We start from the raw sequence: 16731 nt of genomic DNA on the forward strand, positions 1-16731 counted from the left end.
CGCTTCAAGAGACGATCTTTGGGTTCACCTCGTCAAGCAGCGACCCCTGGTGTCCAAACGGCGCCAACAGGCACTTTGCATATCCTGTTTCTCTGACTCAGATTATGACGGCTATCGGCAGAATAGGCTAGCCGAGCGCGTGGATGCTCGGACTGCGGGACAAAACTAAAAGCGAGGTAAAGTTGTCTTCCCCTTCTTGAACTAACCGACCACACACACGGAAAAAGCTGGACTCGTGGAAGTGGGTCGTCGCTTCGTAAATGTTCTCACGGCAATGTACCTGCCACGACACTTGAAGCTAAACTGCTGCTAGCACACAAGCTCAAACTGACGGTTTTTTTTCTTGACTACCGTTACGTTTTTTTATTTTTTGTATACCGTGTCAAGGTAATTGTTAACAGAGTGGTTGATTTTCAGTATGGCGTTGCTTTTCTCCCTTTTCTTTCCGTGTCAAGGCAGCCTTTCCTGTAACTGAACACCTGCTCCACAGCCAGCTGGCTCTCTCTGTTGACTCCTTGAGGTCGCAGGTGTCTCATCTGTCCGCTCCGAGGACCGTATTAGTAGAGTTTCTGTCCAGCCGCAGATAACCGCTTATAACTCAATTATAATTCAGTCGGGGGGACAACTGTCGGCTCTGTTTTCATGCCTGCTGGCTGTGCCCTGTATGTAATCCAGCAAAATTCAGCAGCCAATTATTTAATTCATTGTTTAATTTCCTTTCTATGAGACTGTTACGCAAGATCTTATCAAGCAAACGACATGTGCAGTCTTCAACCAAGTGCAAAGGAAACAATAGGAAAACTCCAGTCTTTTGACATCATTGTCCTTTCAACAATATTAATAAAATACATTCATGCTATATTTAGATGATAATGCTTTCGTCCTTGTTCAAACGTCACCCCTATATTTCTTCTGTTTTCAGAACAGATATCCAATGATGGACGGGTACGTGTGAAATTAAACAACCGTTAACAGTGAACAGTACCTTTTTATATTATTACGTTGGCTCACAGCTGACTGAAGTCTGGGCTCCAGGTTTGCAGGGGACATGCTGAGCGGCGGCCGGGCCCTGCTCGGGGAGGACAGCTCGGTCATGGCTCGCATGCAGAAGAAGTTCTGGAAGACCAAGCAGGTCCTCATCAAAGCCACGGGAAAGAAGGAGGACGAGTATGTGGTGGCGTCGGACGCTGACCTGGACGCCAAGCTCGAGGTAGGAGACGACAGATCGGCTGCAAAAAGACAAGCCCCATTTCCACGTCTTATTCCACTAGTACTTAATGCTGAACCTATCGTTGTATACTCAATTCAGAGATGTTCTCCTGTAAAGGCTCACCACTGCGTCTTTCATCATTTCCACAAGCTTTCTACCACTTGTGGCCTTTTTCTCGAGTATGATGCCACGTTTGGTTTTCTCCACTTCCGTCCAATAACCGCTTGAGTATCACATTTTTGCAGAAACAATGCTTTAGTTGAAAGCACAAGATTCAATATGATTTTACTGTCATATGCAGAGATAACAGACAGTTATTCTATACAATGAAAAGCTTATTTTGCTCAGTACAGCAATGAACCAATAGCCAAATGTGAAATGTGGTCCTACATGCAGGGTTTTGCAGGGAACTGTATCAGGGCCTGTAGTCTTTCAAGCCTTGCTGGCTGTGAAAATCATGTCAACAGGGGACAGGTCGGTCCGCTCCTCTCGTTGTCTCTCGGTTCATTTCCCACCGGTGCAACAAATGAGAGCGGACAGTTTGGATTGGCTGAAACCTGGCCGGCATTTCGCTGTGACAGACGCCTGACTGTCTGGTCCCGTGAGGCTGGAGTTTCACCGAGCTGCTGGAGACGCACTGTGTGAAGCTTTTGTTCGCTTCGAAAGCAAGATCAGGCCCTGTCTGTCTCCCTTCTCTCGTTGTCCCTGCGTCCATACCGAGTGAGACGAAGACAAAGACGGGTTAAAAGACACACGTCGGACATTTACACAGTAAATCCAGAGCAGATTCTTTGTTTTCTAGAGCCGATCTGTTCTGTTGCTTTCCTCTATCTCCGCCTTGAATTTCATCTTGCAGCTAACCTGATTCAAAATATTTATTTTATTTACATTTGCCTTAGCGCACGTTCACATTTCAGAATCTCAGCTGTGCTTGCTTGTTTTGAGTGTAACAGCAGATCCAATTTTGTCAATATTTTCTATATACTAGATACTTTTTTTGGGGTAATTTTTCAACCATCGGCTCCATATTGAAATGTCATCCAGTTGAAAGTGAGTGTGTCCTTATCGAATCATCTCCTGTATCTCTCATCCGCGTCTTTTCGTTAGTCCGGGTGATGGAGGACACAGATTAGTCCTTCAGAGAAACAGCTCGCCGTGCGTCCGTTTATCTCCACGCGCTGCTGTGCCGTACACAGCCGTTAGATAAACATGATCCTGATGAATGTGTTCGTTCATGTCAAGAACAAACATTCAGAGAGGTGTGTTGTGAAGGAGCAGTGACCTGCACACAGCCAGAGATCTGTCACTGAAAGGCGTTTGGCCACTGCTGAAGCAGACGCACTGAAGGTGGACTGTTTATTCTTCAGTTAATCAGTAACTAAGTCACCTCCTGCCTCTGCTCTTGATATGTTTCACTGAACAACTAAGTCAGGGCTCCACACTAACTGCCATTTTAGTTACCTTATATTTAGTAATTAGATTGCCAAAATGTGGCATAAAAGAATAAAAGCTCTATTGCAGTAACCAAAAAAACCCCTCAGTCAAACAACTTTTGTTTCACTATTGTCTCTATTTTATTTATTTGTTTAACCTGTGTCATTGATATTGTCATTAAGATTCAAAATCTCTTTTTCAAGGGAATATTGGCCAAAAACAGCAGTGTAAAAGTTGTACACGTCAGTTTAAATAATAAACTTAACAGCAAAACAGTTGACAAAAGAAATTTCACATTAATGAGAGAAGAAACCGACTTCAACAATGCCGTTCAATACCAGAACAATCATTTATTGCTTATTCCCCCGTACTGCCGAACCCTGAAGGCTTGAGTCTGTCTAATAAAAGTCCAAGATTGATGTCACTATGGTCGGCGTCAGTAGAGCTGAAGACTTAGATTGAAATCCGAAAGGCCCCCCCTTCGTCCTCCAATCTTCTCGGTCAGCAGAACCGGAGTAACCTTGAAGTCTGCGTTGCTATGACTCTCGCTCATCATTTTCAGTCCTCGTTGTTGTCGACCAGATGGGAGGAGAGGCGGCCGACTGCCAGGCAGAAAGCGAGAGAAACATGTTGGACTAACAACCGAGGGAGAAGCATCACGCTGCAAAATGAAGTCAGGAAAGGTCGAGCCACGAAGTGGACACGCGGCAGACCATCTGAAAAACACGTGTTTTGACAATGGGACTGGTCTGTGTGACGTATTCTAATCCGTCCTGTTGGTCTCTGCAGTTCTTCCGCTCGGTTCAGTTGACGTGCACAGAGCTGCTGAAGGTGATCGAGAAGTACCAGCACCGGATCACACGTGAGTCAAGGTCAACGCGAGACCTGTTGCAAGATGAAAAATGCCTATTGACTTGTTTTAGATCACATTCCGGGCCATAAAGTGCATCTATTCAAAAAATTATATATATATATGTATTCATATATTTATTGTTAGTCAGTTATGAAGCTAAAGACGCTCTAACCTCTGTTTCTAAACCGGTAGTTTGGATGTTTTGTCGCAGACGGAGGCCGACACTCCAGTTTTGGGAAACACACGGCAAACTGTCCCATTTTTAAAAAAAGCTTTTGTAATCATAACAGCTTTAGGTTGCTTTTGTCCTCCACTGCTCAAGATGTGATTCAAACAGAGATAGTAGTATCCTCAACACCATAGTTATGGTATGAGGAAGTCAACGATGAAACTAAACACTCACCCTCTATTCTAAAAAGGCACTCCCTGTGCTTTGTCTTTATTTATTTTTAAGATATACTTAAATAAGACCTCAAGATCGCCATGTACACGGTCCATATTGTCATTTAGTTTTCTTCAGTAAGCCCCCGTCTCCTTTGCGGATGTGTGGGACTTAACCTTTGAGCCGCGTCTCCAGGCTTGTCTCAGGAGGAGAACGAGCTCGGCCTGTTCCTGCGCTTCCAGGCCGACCACGATCGCACGAAGGCCGGCAACATGATGGACGCCACCAGCAAGGCCCTCTGCACCTCCGCCAAGCAGAGGTCAGCGGCATGAAACGATGAAGTCGACGTATGACACTTCTATCATTCAGTTGATTTTCACTGAATTTCTGGAATTATTTTTTTCCCTTCTGAAGGATGGCTTTCTGCCCACCGCTGCACCGTTTGCATCAGGAAGTGGAGACGTTCCGGCGGCGCGCCATCGCCGACACGCTGCTGACAGTCAGCCGCATGGAGACGGCCCGCACCGAGTACAGGGGGGCGCTGCTCTGGATGAAAGACGTCTCCCAGGAGCTGGACCCAGACACCTACAAACAGCTGGAGAAGTTCCGCAAGGTGGGAGGAGGACGCTTGTTTTGTAGACGCTCTCGCGATACTGTGTTTTCTCACCGTCTCGTCTTTTTGTCATCTCGCCGCCGTCAGGTCCAAACCCAGGTCCGAGGGACGAAGAGCCAGTTTGAGAAGCTGAAGAACGACGTGTGTCAGAAGGTCGACATGCTGGGAGCGAGTCGCTGCAACATGCTCTCCAACTCCCTCTGCACCTACCAGGTCTGTGTCTTTCGACGGTTTATTGTCACGTCGTTCAAGCATCTTGATCCGTCTACCTTTTAACTCAACACTCACTTTGTCCGTCCTGTCGTGGCAGACCACCCTGCTGCAGTTCTGGGAGAAGACGGCCCACGCCATGTCGGGAATCCAAGAGGCCTTCAGAGGCCACGTTCCGTACCAGTTCACCACACTCAAGGTGCCTCTGGTTTCAGAGACGCTGGCGTGCGGGTCATCAGCTGTAGTGTCTCTACATCACACTCGTCTTCTTCCCTCACACAGGACCTGCGAGACCCACTGGAGGAACTAACAGACGCACAGAAACACGAGGAAAAGAAGGAGAGGCCTCGGCAAAGCAACACAGACAGGTGAGAGGACACACTAAGCACACACGCCGGAAGTAGAAACCCAACGCTCACACATACTCATGTCTTCACGCTTCCAGGCCGACCACGATCGGTGTTCAGTTTATTTTTGCCCCTGCAGTGAGGCTGCAGCTTCAAATCTAATGGAGGCTACTGCATCGCTAAAAATAGCTTCTCGTGTCTTGCCAGCTCGATAAGGCACATTCTCATTTTTTTTCTCTCTCTCCCTTCCTCCCTCCCTCGCTACTTCCTTCTTCCTCAGTCTGGTGTCCTTGGATGACGACGACCAGCCATCAGGAAGTGCCCCTCGCTCAGGTATGTGCTGCCCCCTGTAGGCTTAAACACAGATTATTCGGGTCGTTCTGCAGGAAAGATGTGAAAGTGAGGCGTGTGTTGGAGAGCTGGACACAAGTACAGACTGGGTGCATTATGCTGAGAGAGAAGGGCACATATGTATATGAACAGTGATGAACTGGTTGCTCAATTTGTAATATAAAATGCTTGAAAGAACTTTTGGGAGTATTTTGAATGCAACAGAGAAAACAAGACGGCTTAGATGGAACTATTGCAGTCTAAACAGTTTGATGTCATGATGACAAAGCTGCTTTCCAACAGCCCTTAAATAGCAGGCGCTTGTGTGAACAGTGCAGATGTGTTGGCGCTGACTTTGGGTTGGGTGCCTGTTGGCTTTTGCGGCCCTTCTGATCTCAGTGCGCCAGAACACTAACGCGCCTGCTGTAGACCCGCACGACCTCAGAGGACGGTCAGACGACGACCTGATGCTCATGGCCTGTGATCTGCCGATCGTCCCTCTCCATCCTCCTCCTCCTCAGGCTGGAGACTTGCATGAGCCCTGGGGCTTTGAAGGCCTGTCACAGCCGCCTGCCTCCGGTAAACCGACCTGCTGTCTCTCTCTTTTCTGCTGATTCTGACACAATTCCACCTCTCTTGGGATTTTGTCTCCTCCCTTTTTTGCTCTTTTGGATCTGGATTCGCTATGTCTTCTTCACTTGTCATTTAAGAAAACAGTCAAGCGTCTTCTTCACTTCTGAGACTCACATCTTTGACATTTTGGGCTGATCAGGAACTGATCATTCACAGTCACCTGAGGGACGCTGAGTAACGACTCATCTGCTAAAAGGAATACTTTAGCATTTTGGGAAATACCATGAACAACACCCCCACTAGTGTTTTCTGCCCTTGTTTTTCTTTTTCACTGTAACCTAAATCTCTGCTGAGAAACAACAGAATCCACTGAGGTGTATCTACATCTGGTCTCATACAGCCTCCCCCCTGTTTTACTCCCTTCCCTCTAGGTGGGGGTCTGGGAACGGAGGAGGACGATGGCGAGCCAGGCGACATGGCCTTCCTCAAAGACCTTCTCAGCCCGGGCCCGGGGGCCGTCGACGAGTTCAGCAGAGAGTGGCAGGACGCCTTCGGGCTGTTTGACGCTCCCAATGCTCCTCCGCCGAACACGGGGACGGCAGGCGCCGTGCCGGCGGGTGGCGTGCCAGAAGGCGGCGTGCCAGAAGGTGGCGTGCCGGCGGTGCGTCCGCTCTCGAGCCCCCCCAGCCCGACGGGCTTCCTGCCCTCCCAGCTGCTGGATCACAGTCTGAGCTCCACAGGTCAGTCCCCACCGCACTCTGCTGGAGGGACGCGCTCGCTGCAGCACGCCGACCCATCGCTCTCTTTTTTTTTTCTTTCTCCAGGCTGGTCAACCCCGCCCATGTTCCAGGCTCCGCCCCTGCAGCCGCCACCCGAGCAGGCCCAATCAGCTCAGCCGGCCCCGAGCGAAGCAGCTAACGGTTCGCTCTCCCTCAATCGGGGTTTTTGCCGGTGCTTTTGTCTTGTTGTAAAAGCTGCTGTGTGCACGAGTCCCTGGAATATTATCAGATTATGACGCAGCGTTAGCAAAGCAGGCGCTACTCGTGTTGGTGATACATATTCACAGACACAACGCCAATCAATCTAATTACCAACTTTCTTTTGACAGCTGCTCCCGGTGGATCCAAAGACATGTCCGCCTGGTTCAACCTGTTCGCAGACCTGGACCCCCTCTCCAACCCCGACGCCATTGGACGCTCCCCGGAGGAGCTCCTCAATGCCTAGAGCCGTGTCATTTCTTTTACGGGATCTGGATGCACACATTAACAGTTAAAAGAGAGACAATGATGCACACACACATTACCAGGAGAGATGTGTACTTATCCACTCTTGCGAATACATATTGTGTGTTCCACTGCAAAGTGTTGCTTTACACTGGAAAAAGGGAAGCGCTCCTGCAGTTTTGTCAATGAATGTTAACGCTCCACGTGGAGCTACTGACTCTCAGCAAATGCAGTTTGTTAACTTTAAGTTATCGCAGCAAGCGGAGTGAATGTTTGGGTGACAGGTTTATTTTGTGGTTTTTTTTCTGTTTAGTTCCTGTTTGCGCTGTTTGGGTGTGTGTTTGTTTGCCGTGTGCACACGTTACAGGAGAGCCAGGATGTAAAAAAAGAGCCTCTATTTACTGCTTACTGTTCTTTAATCATGGACGCATGATTGTCATGTATGAATAAAGAGTGAGTATTTAAATGAAAGAAGAGTGAAATAGTGATACTTTAAAATATTTAAAAAAGGGAAAAAAGTCATGATAGCCTGTCGAAAGAAAAAGCAAAAAAAGTCTTTGTAACAAAAATACTGCAAACCTAATAGAAAGACGAGAGCGTCCGGAGAGAAGCATTTATCATATTATTGTCATATTTACATGAAAAAAAGTCCAATGCAAGTTCAAATTACGTTACTGTGCCTAAAGGAAAAAAAAAAGAGAGAAAAAGAAAAGACTGCATCTCCCATAATGCACTGCCAGCACAGGCTGCTGATTGCTTTAAGTTGAAGCAGCTGTGCATTGAAGGTCTCACAGCAAACATTTCAGAAGAGCGGTAAACTCGTGGAACAGCCGAAGAAGCTTCTGGTAATCTGTCTTTATCTTGTTGATGGAAATTGTTTGAAGTTCATTTATACAACTCTGAAAAACACTTTTTGTACAAAGCTGCGTATTGGCATCTGCTTTTCTGGGGGAAAAAGGCCTCTCCTACACAGACTCTGTCGTTCCTTCATGTTTTTGATGTGACTCACTTCATTACTGGCATCTCACTCTTGATTTACACACTTCAACAAAAGAATGTATTTCTCAAGTCAATCACAAATGCTTTATTTAATTCAACTATGCCTTTTTATTTCACTCGAGGGGTTTACCAGATGAAAACTTGGCAGTTCTGTTTGCTATAAACTGGACAAGCAAACAAGGAATCATTGTGTTGAGAATTTCTCGCATTGAGCTTCGTTTCCAAAAAAAATGCAGTTCATCCACTCTGACAAAGAAGTTGAATAACATCTGGAGTTCCACGTGTGCGAATCTTCTCCTTGAAACTGCTTTTTTTTATTTTTGTAAACGGACGTCTCGTTAACGGACCTCAACATTTATTCACTTTCTTTTTGAGAAACACCAAATCAGGTCACTGAATAAATAAACGACATCCACGCTTCTCTACTTACTACTCTGCTACAGGTTTACGTCACGCAGCATCCCGCCGCGTGAGGCTACATGGATCGCAGCTGTTGGTTCGCTCCTAGTAGTGTAGACTTGTTGGCGTCAGTACGTCATCTTCTTTTATGTGTGTGTGTGTGTCCTTGTGTGTCCGATTCACTACAACCTGAGATGGACGATGTTATCTATTCTCGGTTAAAATTCTCTTGAGACCCAAATTAGACTCCCGATAAATAAATACATTATTATACACAATAATGAGACGTAGTAATTCACAGTACTCAGCGGAGGAAAAAGCAGGAGGGAGGGAGGGGGTACAATTGTTGACTCATTCAGATACATATCTTTGTCAGTCGATAATACAAACACAGTGTGCCTCGTTATTTACAGATCCAGTACATTCCTATCCCGCCATAGCGGGCACAGTCAAGTAGTAATGACATATACAGGAGGGGGGGGGGGGGGGGCGCGGACAGTCATGTGACTGCAGCTCAGACGTCAATCACAAATGTAACTTTTTAGTTCAGTATTTAAATTCAAAAGATGTTTTGAATCTGCAAAAAAAGAAGAAAAAAAAAGCTAATAGATGTGCGTTTCCATTATTATACATTATTAGTTGATGGAAGAAGAGGATGCAACAGCATGACTTCACACCTCAAATCAACCAAAACAAGGAGCAGAAAGACGCTAAAAAGCTCCGGTGCTGCCGCGAGGGAAAGGAAAGGAGGGCTGGAAATAAAAAAAAGGAGGAACAGAAGGAGTTGTGATGGACATGGAGTAAAAAGGGGGACATTTTTTGAGCGAAGGCTCGCGCTTAGGAAGAAGTGGGCAGGCGGACGCGGGTGGAACACGCTGCACACGTCATAGCCCTGGCCTGCGTTTCCCATAGATACACACACCGGCCAGCAGGGGGGTTAGCTGCTACCAGTTAGCTGCTACCAGTTAGCCGTCAGAGGCATCAGCTTGTACCAGTAAACAGCTGATAGACGCACAAAACGGATGTCTGGATTTAGGTCACAGGTGGTCTATGTTTATGTGGACCACCTCACTTTTCCCGCCTCTTTGTATGTATCTATGGCCGCCGCAGTGCCGACATCACGCGCATCGTGCTTGAGAAACCGACACGATCGGAGCACTACGCCGGTTTAGCGAAACCGAGCGGTCTGAAATATCAGGCACATTTATTTCTCTTCCAACTTCTCCTCGTCGCGACCGTTCAAGTTTTGCTACGTTATATCCGGCAGCACCAATAAATTAGCCTCCAAACTCTTGGTCGCCAAAGAAAACCAGCTGCCCTTTTTTTTTTTTTTTCTTTCTTCGTATTTTTTTCAAATAATGGAAGGCATATTTTATATATCAAGAGAAATAACTACAGATAGAAAAAGAGATATGTCCGTGGAAAGGCGCCATGGTATAATACGATGAAATCAAAAGAGTCTGTCCCTTTTCTCCTCCCCCCCGAAAAACAGGAACATAACCAGCACTGAAGGTTGAAGAAAGCAATGAAATGTTAGCTGCGAGCGCGCCGAGCGGCGCTGCAGGACTCTCACGTGGTCGTCTGAGGAGGAGAGGCAGTGGGAAGCGCTTCGTCAACGAGAGGAGGACATCAGAGAGAGCTTAGCTGGCATGCTGAAGGCATTTTTTTAGATTTTTTTATTTTTTTTTTGTATTTTGGAGCAGAAGGTTTGTTTCCTAGTAAACGTTTTCTGATTTTGTGAAGTGGGCGGGTTTTCTTTTTTCCGGGTGGGAGCGGCGCGTCGACTTTAAGGCCCTGGCGGGCCGTCAGAAGCTCTCGGGCTCCTCCAGGAGGCAGGGCTGGGTGGACAGAGGCACGAGGGATGGGGAATGGCTCCGCAGGCCGACCGCAGAGCGAAAGCTCAGGTCCGCGGCGGGCAGCAGGGGCTTGAGGATGCTGACGAGGCAGAAGGCGGAGCCGCTGTTGGGGATGAAGTTGACCTTGTTGCGGTCGGGGCACAGGAAGGGCGGGAGCTCCTGCAGGGCTTTGGGCCTGGAAGCACACATTTAACGTTGTGGTTACATCACTTTTACAAGAAAATGTGGATTGGAGATATGTTTACATTGTTTGTTGGGGACTATTTCCTGCAGCGGCATGGTCCACATTTGGTGCTCATGTGAGTATTTGGGGCAGCAGGATGGTGAACGTGGTATTGATTAAATAAACGTGTGTGTGTGTGTGTGTGTGTGTGTGTTCATGGTTATGAAGTAAGAGTGTTAAATGTAGAACACCTCCAGCGGCAGGTTGACTGTAGGTCAAATATTGTGTGTATTCTAACTTGTTTGGTCCTGATCTTGTACTCACATGGTCTCCTCGGACACTTTGACCTTCTCGCAGCCCTCTGGAGGTTCCCTCTTGAACATGTAGCTGTTGTTGGGTCTGGGAGAGGCAGCGTACTTGGGCAGCGGGGAGCAGGGGCCCAGCTCTGAGGACGGGGGGGGGGGGGGGGGGGGGAGAGACTGGAGGTCAAAGGGGTCGCGGCGAGCAACAGATCACACTCAAAGAGACTTCGACAGGGACCGTGTGCAAAGTGTGGCGTCTGTGTTAGTCACCTTTGTCCTCATAGGGGCTGCCTCCACCCGTGTCATTGAGGACGGTGAGGTAGGAGGGCGAAATGGAGTCGGGGCGGCTACTGCAGTTGCTGTGGTTGCCGCCGCTCAGGCCTCCCCCCGAGGGGGTCTGCGTGTCGATGCTGCGGGTGCTGCTGCTGCGCTGTGGGGGAACCGGTGGGGGCGCGCGGTGCCCATCTGGGACGTCCTGCGGCTGTTGCATACACACACACACTAATGAGGTCACAATAACAACGTAGCACCGGGGGCTTAAACCACCGGACAGCGGTGGGAAATCATTCTGGTGGACGGCCCATCTTGTAAACCCCCCTCAGAAGAACTCACAACGATGGTCTCGTCCTTCTCCGGCGTGTCTCGGATGATGATGCGTTCGATCTCCTGGTTGAGGCCCTCCACGCTGTTGCGGAAACGAGGGGCCGACGACTTGGAGATGGGGATAGGGATCAGGATGGTTTTGGGCATCGGTGACTGCAAAACACACACGAAGACCCCCAACAATTAGTATGGATTGCAATGCGACTGCAGGAAAATCATAAATGCATGCACACACAGGAGAAATTACAGCTGCAACATAGCTAACCATAATAAATATAACAGTTTTGTTGGAAGTACGGTATGTTTATGTGAAACATTTCATCACACACGTACACACAAATTAAAATAATCTTCGAGTGATGCAAATGGACGTTTCATTAAGTGGAGTGAAGCGCTTCATCTTATAAAAAAGAAGCTCTTGCTCGCTGGTGGCTCTTTGTATCAGTTAATGAGCTTTTGTCAAAGCTATTGTGGGGAGAAAACAAAAAAAGTTGCATGATAACTCCAGCCGGCCGTCCTCTCTCTTTGTCTCACGAGGAGGCCCAGAAAGCAGAACAGCTGCACTCCGGCAGACTCCACGGGGAGCACATGGCCAGCTACATGACAGGAGTGTGTCTTTGTGTTATGGCCGTTGAGAAGGAGGAAAAAAAAACAGGAGTATTAACAGGAGACACGCGCCGAGCCAAACAGGTGGCATGAGGAAAAGTGGGACGTCCTCAAAACTCTAAGGACCAGGGAGGCTTCAAGCCCCTCTGGGAGACGGATCCATGCGGCCTCCATTGATTCACCTGCGACTGGATGATGGTGTGGCTGCCATTGAACGGGGACTTGCGGTCTTTATCCCTCCGATGGCGGCTGCTGCGTTTGCTGCGCTGGAGCTGCTGCCGCAATTTGGCAATCTGGAAACAGACGGACAGATACATTTTATTTTTTTTTTTTAAAAAGGTCTCTTCCGGTCCAACTGTTCGTATGTTCGGGTTCGTAGATTCAGGAAAGAGACCGACCTCCTTGAGCTGGTCGGTGCTCCCGCAGGAGGCCGAGCGCTTGTGAGAGCCCCTCCTCCTCTCATCTGCCCAGGCCCTGGGGGTCTGACACACACACACACACACACACACACACACACACACACACACACACACACACACACACACACACACACACACACACACACACACACACACACACACACACACAGTAGGGTTAGAGCTAAATATCAAACATACAAACAGCAAAACAAGTAACCAACAAAAACCCAGATCTGGATTTAACAAGCCATCAATAATGCTGTCCATGGTTTGTGTTTGAATGCCTGCATTTAAACACACGAGGCAGTCATAACGTCTCAAAACTCATTAAACGTGACATTATTTTATTGGGTTTAAAGTAACAAAAAAACTAATTGTATAAATTATCAATGAAGTCTGGTGGGGAAGAACTGAATAGTTTCTACGAAGAACTGTTGCCAGATCTTCCAGCTTCCGTTGACCCGAGTCGGTCAACGCGATGATGCAACCGTCTGCAATCCCCCTCAACCTCTTTGCATCCCTCATACGTCTGGCAAGCATCCATCTTGGCTCTGCTTCAGGTTCAGTCCATCAGATCGTTGCACCAGACTGAAATATCTTAGCAAAGACTAGATGGATGCTACGGCATTTTGTGAAGACATTCATGGTCTCCAGAAGACTTTTTATCTCGCGCCATCATCAGGGGAAGATGTGTACAATATGTTGGTTTATGGACAAAGACCTGCACTCATATTTAGGGCTAATGCTAGCTGCTAACACACTGAATATACTTGCTATTATACTCAGCCAGTTAGCATTGCTGCTGTGAGCATGTTAACACACCAATACATTAAGTTTAAAGCATCGTGTGCCTAATTAGCTAACGCTAGCATGCTAACAAGCTAAGACATACATTGTAGCATATTAGCATGTTATGTTAGCATTTAGTCTGTCCTTAATTAGCAAACGTTAGCATGCTAACACTCCGAACAATGACTAACATGGTGAACATTATACATGTTGGACATCAGCATGTTGGCATTAAAACTCGGCGGATGTTAGCATGCTAACTGTTAGCATGGCTCTAGGCTCTTAGTGTTTGGTATTTTGTGACAAATTGTGTCGCATTTGAAGTTTGAATTTAACCCGTGTGTATAAAAAAAACTCCACCTCTCTCTCTCTCTCTCTCTCTCTGTCTGTCTCTATCAGCACTCACCTGCGTCGCCTTGTCCCTCATGTAGGGAGAGTGCAGGTGCTGGCTGTCGTCCTGAGGCCAGGGACCTGTCAGGTGAGAGCCAGCGAGCGCGCCCTGCGAGGGCCACAGCTGGACGCGAGAGACCGAGAGGAGAATGAGGAGTCCGGACGGGGGGGAGGCCCTCAGCGGGAGAGGCGGGGGACGCCGGAGGAGAGGATGTGGGTCGTTAAGGCCACGGGTGCCGTCTGAAAGGAAGAGGGAGAGGTAAGTCAAGTCTACTGTGTTGATGTAAACAAGTTATTTGTCAACACATCAACAAATCAACAACACACAGCTGGCCTGCAGGATTAGCTCGTGACCGTCTTGCTCTGTGTGTTTGTCTAGGTTTGTGTGTGTGCGTGTGCATATGTCTATGTGTGTGCGTGGCCAGATTGATGTTAATCCGTCCCGTGCTGGGCAGAGCAGATACCCCCCCCCCCTTTCCTGAGTCTCACACAGCCCTCTGGTTAATGCCATTAAAACAGCTTAAAGCAGGGGGAGGCACTGAGGGGCAGGTGCTGGCTTCTGCCCGACTGACCCGGATTCAGAGCTGCAGAAACATGTTGTTGCAGAGGCGCACGGGTCCACGACACACACGGGCCCTTTACGGTGCGTCAGCCCGCATCAACTCCAACGATCGATAATCTTGTTTTACTGCTAATGAGTTTAACGTTGCACTTGTGCAAAGGACAGAAAATGTGGATTTCTTCTCTCAAATGTCACAGTGTCCTTTTCTTTTCTTCGCATTTGTGGACATGCGGACGGAGACGAAGTGGGAGGAGCCATTCATGGGTCAAAATGGGGAATTTTTAATACTGAGTGAGCTCAGTTAGTACACACTGCAAATATGTTTCCATAATCATCCATAAAATATCTCTCTGTACAATGTAATGGACAATAAGGACATTTGTCAGCATGGGATATTCAGCCTTAATGCAGCGTTTCAACTGCATTGGAAAGCATTACCATGAATAGAAAAGCAGTGTAAAACAACAATGCAGCATCAACAGAATCATTCCAATTCAATGCAAAGCACCTTGCAGCATCGAGAATGCATTTATTCCTTTTGTAGCACGGTAGCCCCCCCCCCCCCCCCCCCGAGCTTCCTACTGGCAACATGCAGACAAACACACAGCATCGTTGACTGGAGGTGCTGGTGGGGGGGGGTCTTGACCAGCAAACGTCGCTGTTGCTAGGGAACGGGGCCGACTGATCTCCATTACACTCAACGGCGCTTGTGTTTGTGTGAGCAAACAGGCGTTTGGGCATCAGAGGTCTCGTAGCGAGATGCTGAGCTCTCTGCAAGGTGCAATGTGCTGGCTGACAGCATTAGCATTATTGGTGGTGGGTTGCTTGGTTGTATTTTAGGTTTGCAGGGTCCCTTCAAACCAGATAAGCTCATAACACGATTCAGACTTTATTGATCCACCAAGAGCAGAAGGGGGACAGAAAGTACTAATACGCACGGGATGTAAATCTATTTTCAAAGATTTTATATTAGACCATATAAAAGCCCCAGTTGCCCTTCAAATTGCTTATTTTGTTAAATCAACAGTCCAAAACGCAAAGATTAAATGTACTAATGTATACTATTCACAATACATCATAGTGGATTGAGAAAAACAGCTATTCTACTTTTGTGTGTGTGTGTGTATGTTGCTTTTAAAAAAATGACAAATGGTGGTTTCATTTTCTGTTGGACTAATCAATCCATTGCTGCAGCTCTAGTTTTACTAACTGTACATTAGGGATGTTATGGAAAACTAATGGAACAAGAATGTATAAATACACACTTATATTGCTAATTGCTGGGGTTTTTTATAATCAAAAAATAGGATTAAAGCTGAGAAACATTTTGGGGCTTAATAATTATTTAAAATATTTTTTAAATATATATAGATAGATAGGTAGATCTATAGATCTATATATCTCACAATACCTTTTACTTTGAAAGAATGCTCCCTGAATATTAAATCTGAATGCACTCACATGCACATTGTGTTTACTGGGAGACTGGCATGCACATGATATAATCACCATCAAAACATACTGTACATGCAAAACCACATGAGAGCAGAACTGTGTGTGTGTGTGTGTGTGTGTGTGTGTGTGTGTGTGTGTGTGTGTGTGTGTGTGTGTGTGTGTGTGTGTGTGTGTGTGTGTGACGAGAAACTCGCTCACCTGCAGAAACGTGATCGCGCTGCGCCGCATGCAGAGGGGCATGGAGGTCCACGGCTCCCTGTTGATGCCCGCCGCCACTCGGAGGCGTTAAAGACGCGGCGGAGCCCGAAGGAGCAGGCTACAAGTGAGGAAAAGGCCTCTTCGATACAGACAAGCGGACATAGGAAAGACACTAAAGCGCCGTGCGCGGAGACGGCAGCGAGACTGGAGGTGTCAAAATGGGCGTTGCTGTGTTCGCAACCTGCCTCCCCGTCGTCGTCGCGGATGGATGTTTTTCTCCCCTCGGTTGATGCGGCACGACGGCTGGAGCGGCCGCCGAAACAACGGTTCCTGGTCGAAGAAGAAATGAGTTTTTTTTTAAAATGAAGAAGAAGAAGAAGAGAGCGAGGTGCGCTGTGTCTCGAGGAATGTCAGGAAAACGACGGAAAAAATAACAGAGGGACAGAAAATAGAGAAGGGGGATAGAGAAGAAGGCGGTGATGCTGGGCTAGCCTCGGTTGACACGACGGGAGAGGTACCAATGTGAAGCGCGGAGCGATACACGTGCACACTTCCGGTTGTATTTTTCAAAGTAAAGGTAGTAGTTGTAGAACAATGCACAATATCATCTGACATTACGAGTGATTCGAAGTGGGACCATGTCCTGCTGAATTATCTTATCATAATGCCTTAAAATTATTATTGTGATTTTTCTTTTTACCATAATGTTAGACCGCCAAAGAATCAAATAGCAACTCCAGAGGAGGAAAATGAGGATTATTACATTCAATGTCATTTAGCTGACGCTTTTATCCAACGCGACTTACAATAAGTGC

The 16731-nt window shown here is 47.3% G+C and overlaps 2 protein-coding genes across 4 annotated transcripts; one reads left to right on the forward strand and one right to left on the reverse strand.

Moving 5' to 3' along the window:
• Nucleotides 1-54: 54 nt before the first annotated feature.
• ical1 (islet cell autoantigen 1-like) lies at nt 55-8412 on the forward strand. 3 transcript variants are annotated; one of them, XM_068590332.1, is made up of 14 exons: nt 55-176; nt 923-945; nt 1036-1210; nt 3434-3506; nt 4075-4198; nt 4294-4492; nt 4580-4705; nt 4803-4901; nt 4985-5070; nt 5330-5382; nt 5779-5958; nt 6384-6692; nt 6777-6872; nt 7061-8412. In XM_068590332.1, the coding sequence occupies exons 1-14, from the start codon at nt 144-146 to the stop codon at nt 7174-7176; spliced, it is 1692 nt and encodes a 563-aa protein (XP_068446433.1). In that variant the 5' UTR covers nt 55-143; the 3' UTR covers nt 7177-8412. The 3 variants fall into 3 exon arrangements, with proteins under 3 accessions (XP_068446433.1, XP_068446435.1, XP_068446434.1); XM_068590333.1 differs by having other exon boundaries at nt 59-176; nt 928-945; XM_068590334.1 differs by lacking the exon at nt 5779-5958.
• fam117ba (family with sequence similarity 117 member Ba) lies at nt 8245-16424 on the reverse strand. The gene is made up of 8 exons (XM_068590335.1): nt 15917-16424; nt 13718-13941; nt 12502-12585; nt 12286-12396; nt 11507-11650; nt 11165-11375; nt 10917-11037; nt 8245-10604 (listed from the first exon to the last, which is right to left on the reverse strand). Exons 2-8 carry the CDS (start codon nt 13736-13738, stop codon nt 10379-10381), a joined length of 918 nt encoding a protein of 305 aa, XP_068446436.1. The 5' UTR covers nt 13739-13941; nt 15917-16424; the 3' UTR covers nt 8245-10378.
• Nucleotides 16425-16731: the final 307 nt, after the last annotated feature.

Source organism: Clinocottus analis, unplaced genomic scaffold, assembly GCF_023055335.1.
Source record: "Clinocottus analis isolate CAN_PGR_092001 unplaced genomic scaffold, fCliAna1.0.p SCAF_24, whole genome shotgun sequence".
NCBI classification, from domain to species: domain Eukaryota; kingdom Metazoa; phylum Chordata; class Actinopteri; order Perciformes; family Cottidae; genus Clinocottus; species Clinocottus analis.

Excerpts from the sequence above, each read along its gene's own strand:
- ical1 (XM_068590332.1), top strand. The coding sequence starts at position 144 with ATGCTCGGACTGCGGGACAAAACTAAAAGCGAG. Across the intron at positions 1,211-3,433 it reads ACCTGGACGCCAAGCTCGAG|TTCTTCCGCTCGGTTCAGTT; the intron begins GTAGGAGACGAC and ends TGGTCTCTGCAG. Across the intron at positions 6,873-7,060 it reads CCCGAGCGAAGCAGCTAACG|CTGCTCCCGGTGGATCCAAA; the intron begins GTTCGCTCTCCC and ends TTCTTTTGACAG.
- fam117ba (XM_068590335.1), bottom strand. The coding sequence starts at position 13,738 with ATGAGGGACAAGGCGACGCAG. Across the intron at positions 12,586-13,717 it reads TGAGGGACAAGGCGACGCAG|ACCCCCAGGGCCTGGGCAGA; the intron begins GTGAGTGCTGAT and ends TGTGTGTGTCAG. Across the intron at positions 11,376-11,506 it reads AGAAGGACGAGACCATCGTT|CCGCAGGACGTCCCAGATGG; the intron begins GTGAGTTCTTCT and ends TGTATGCAACAG.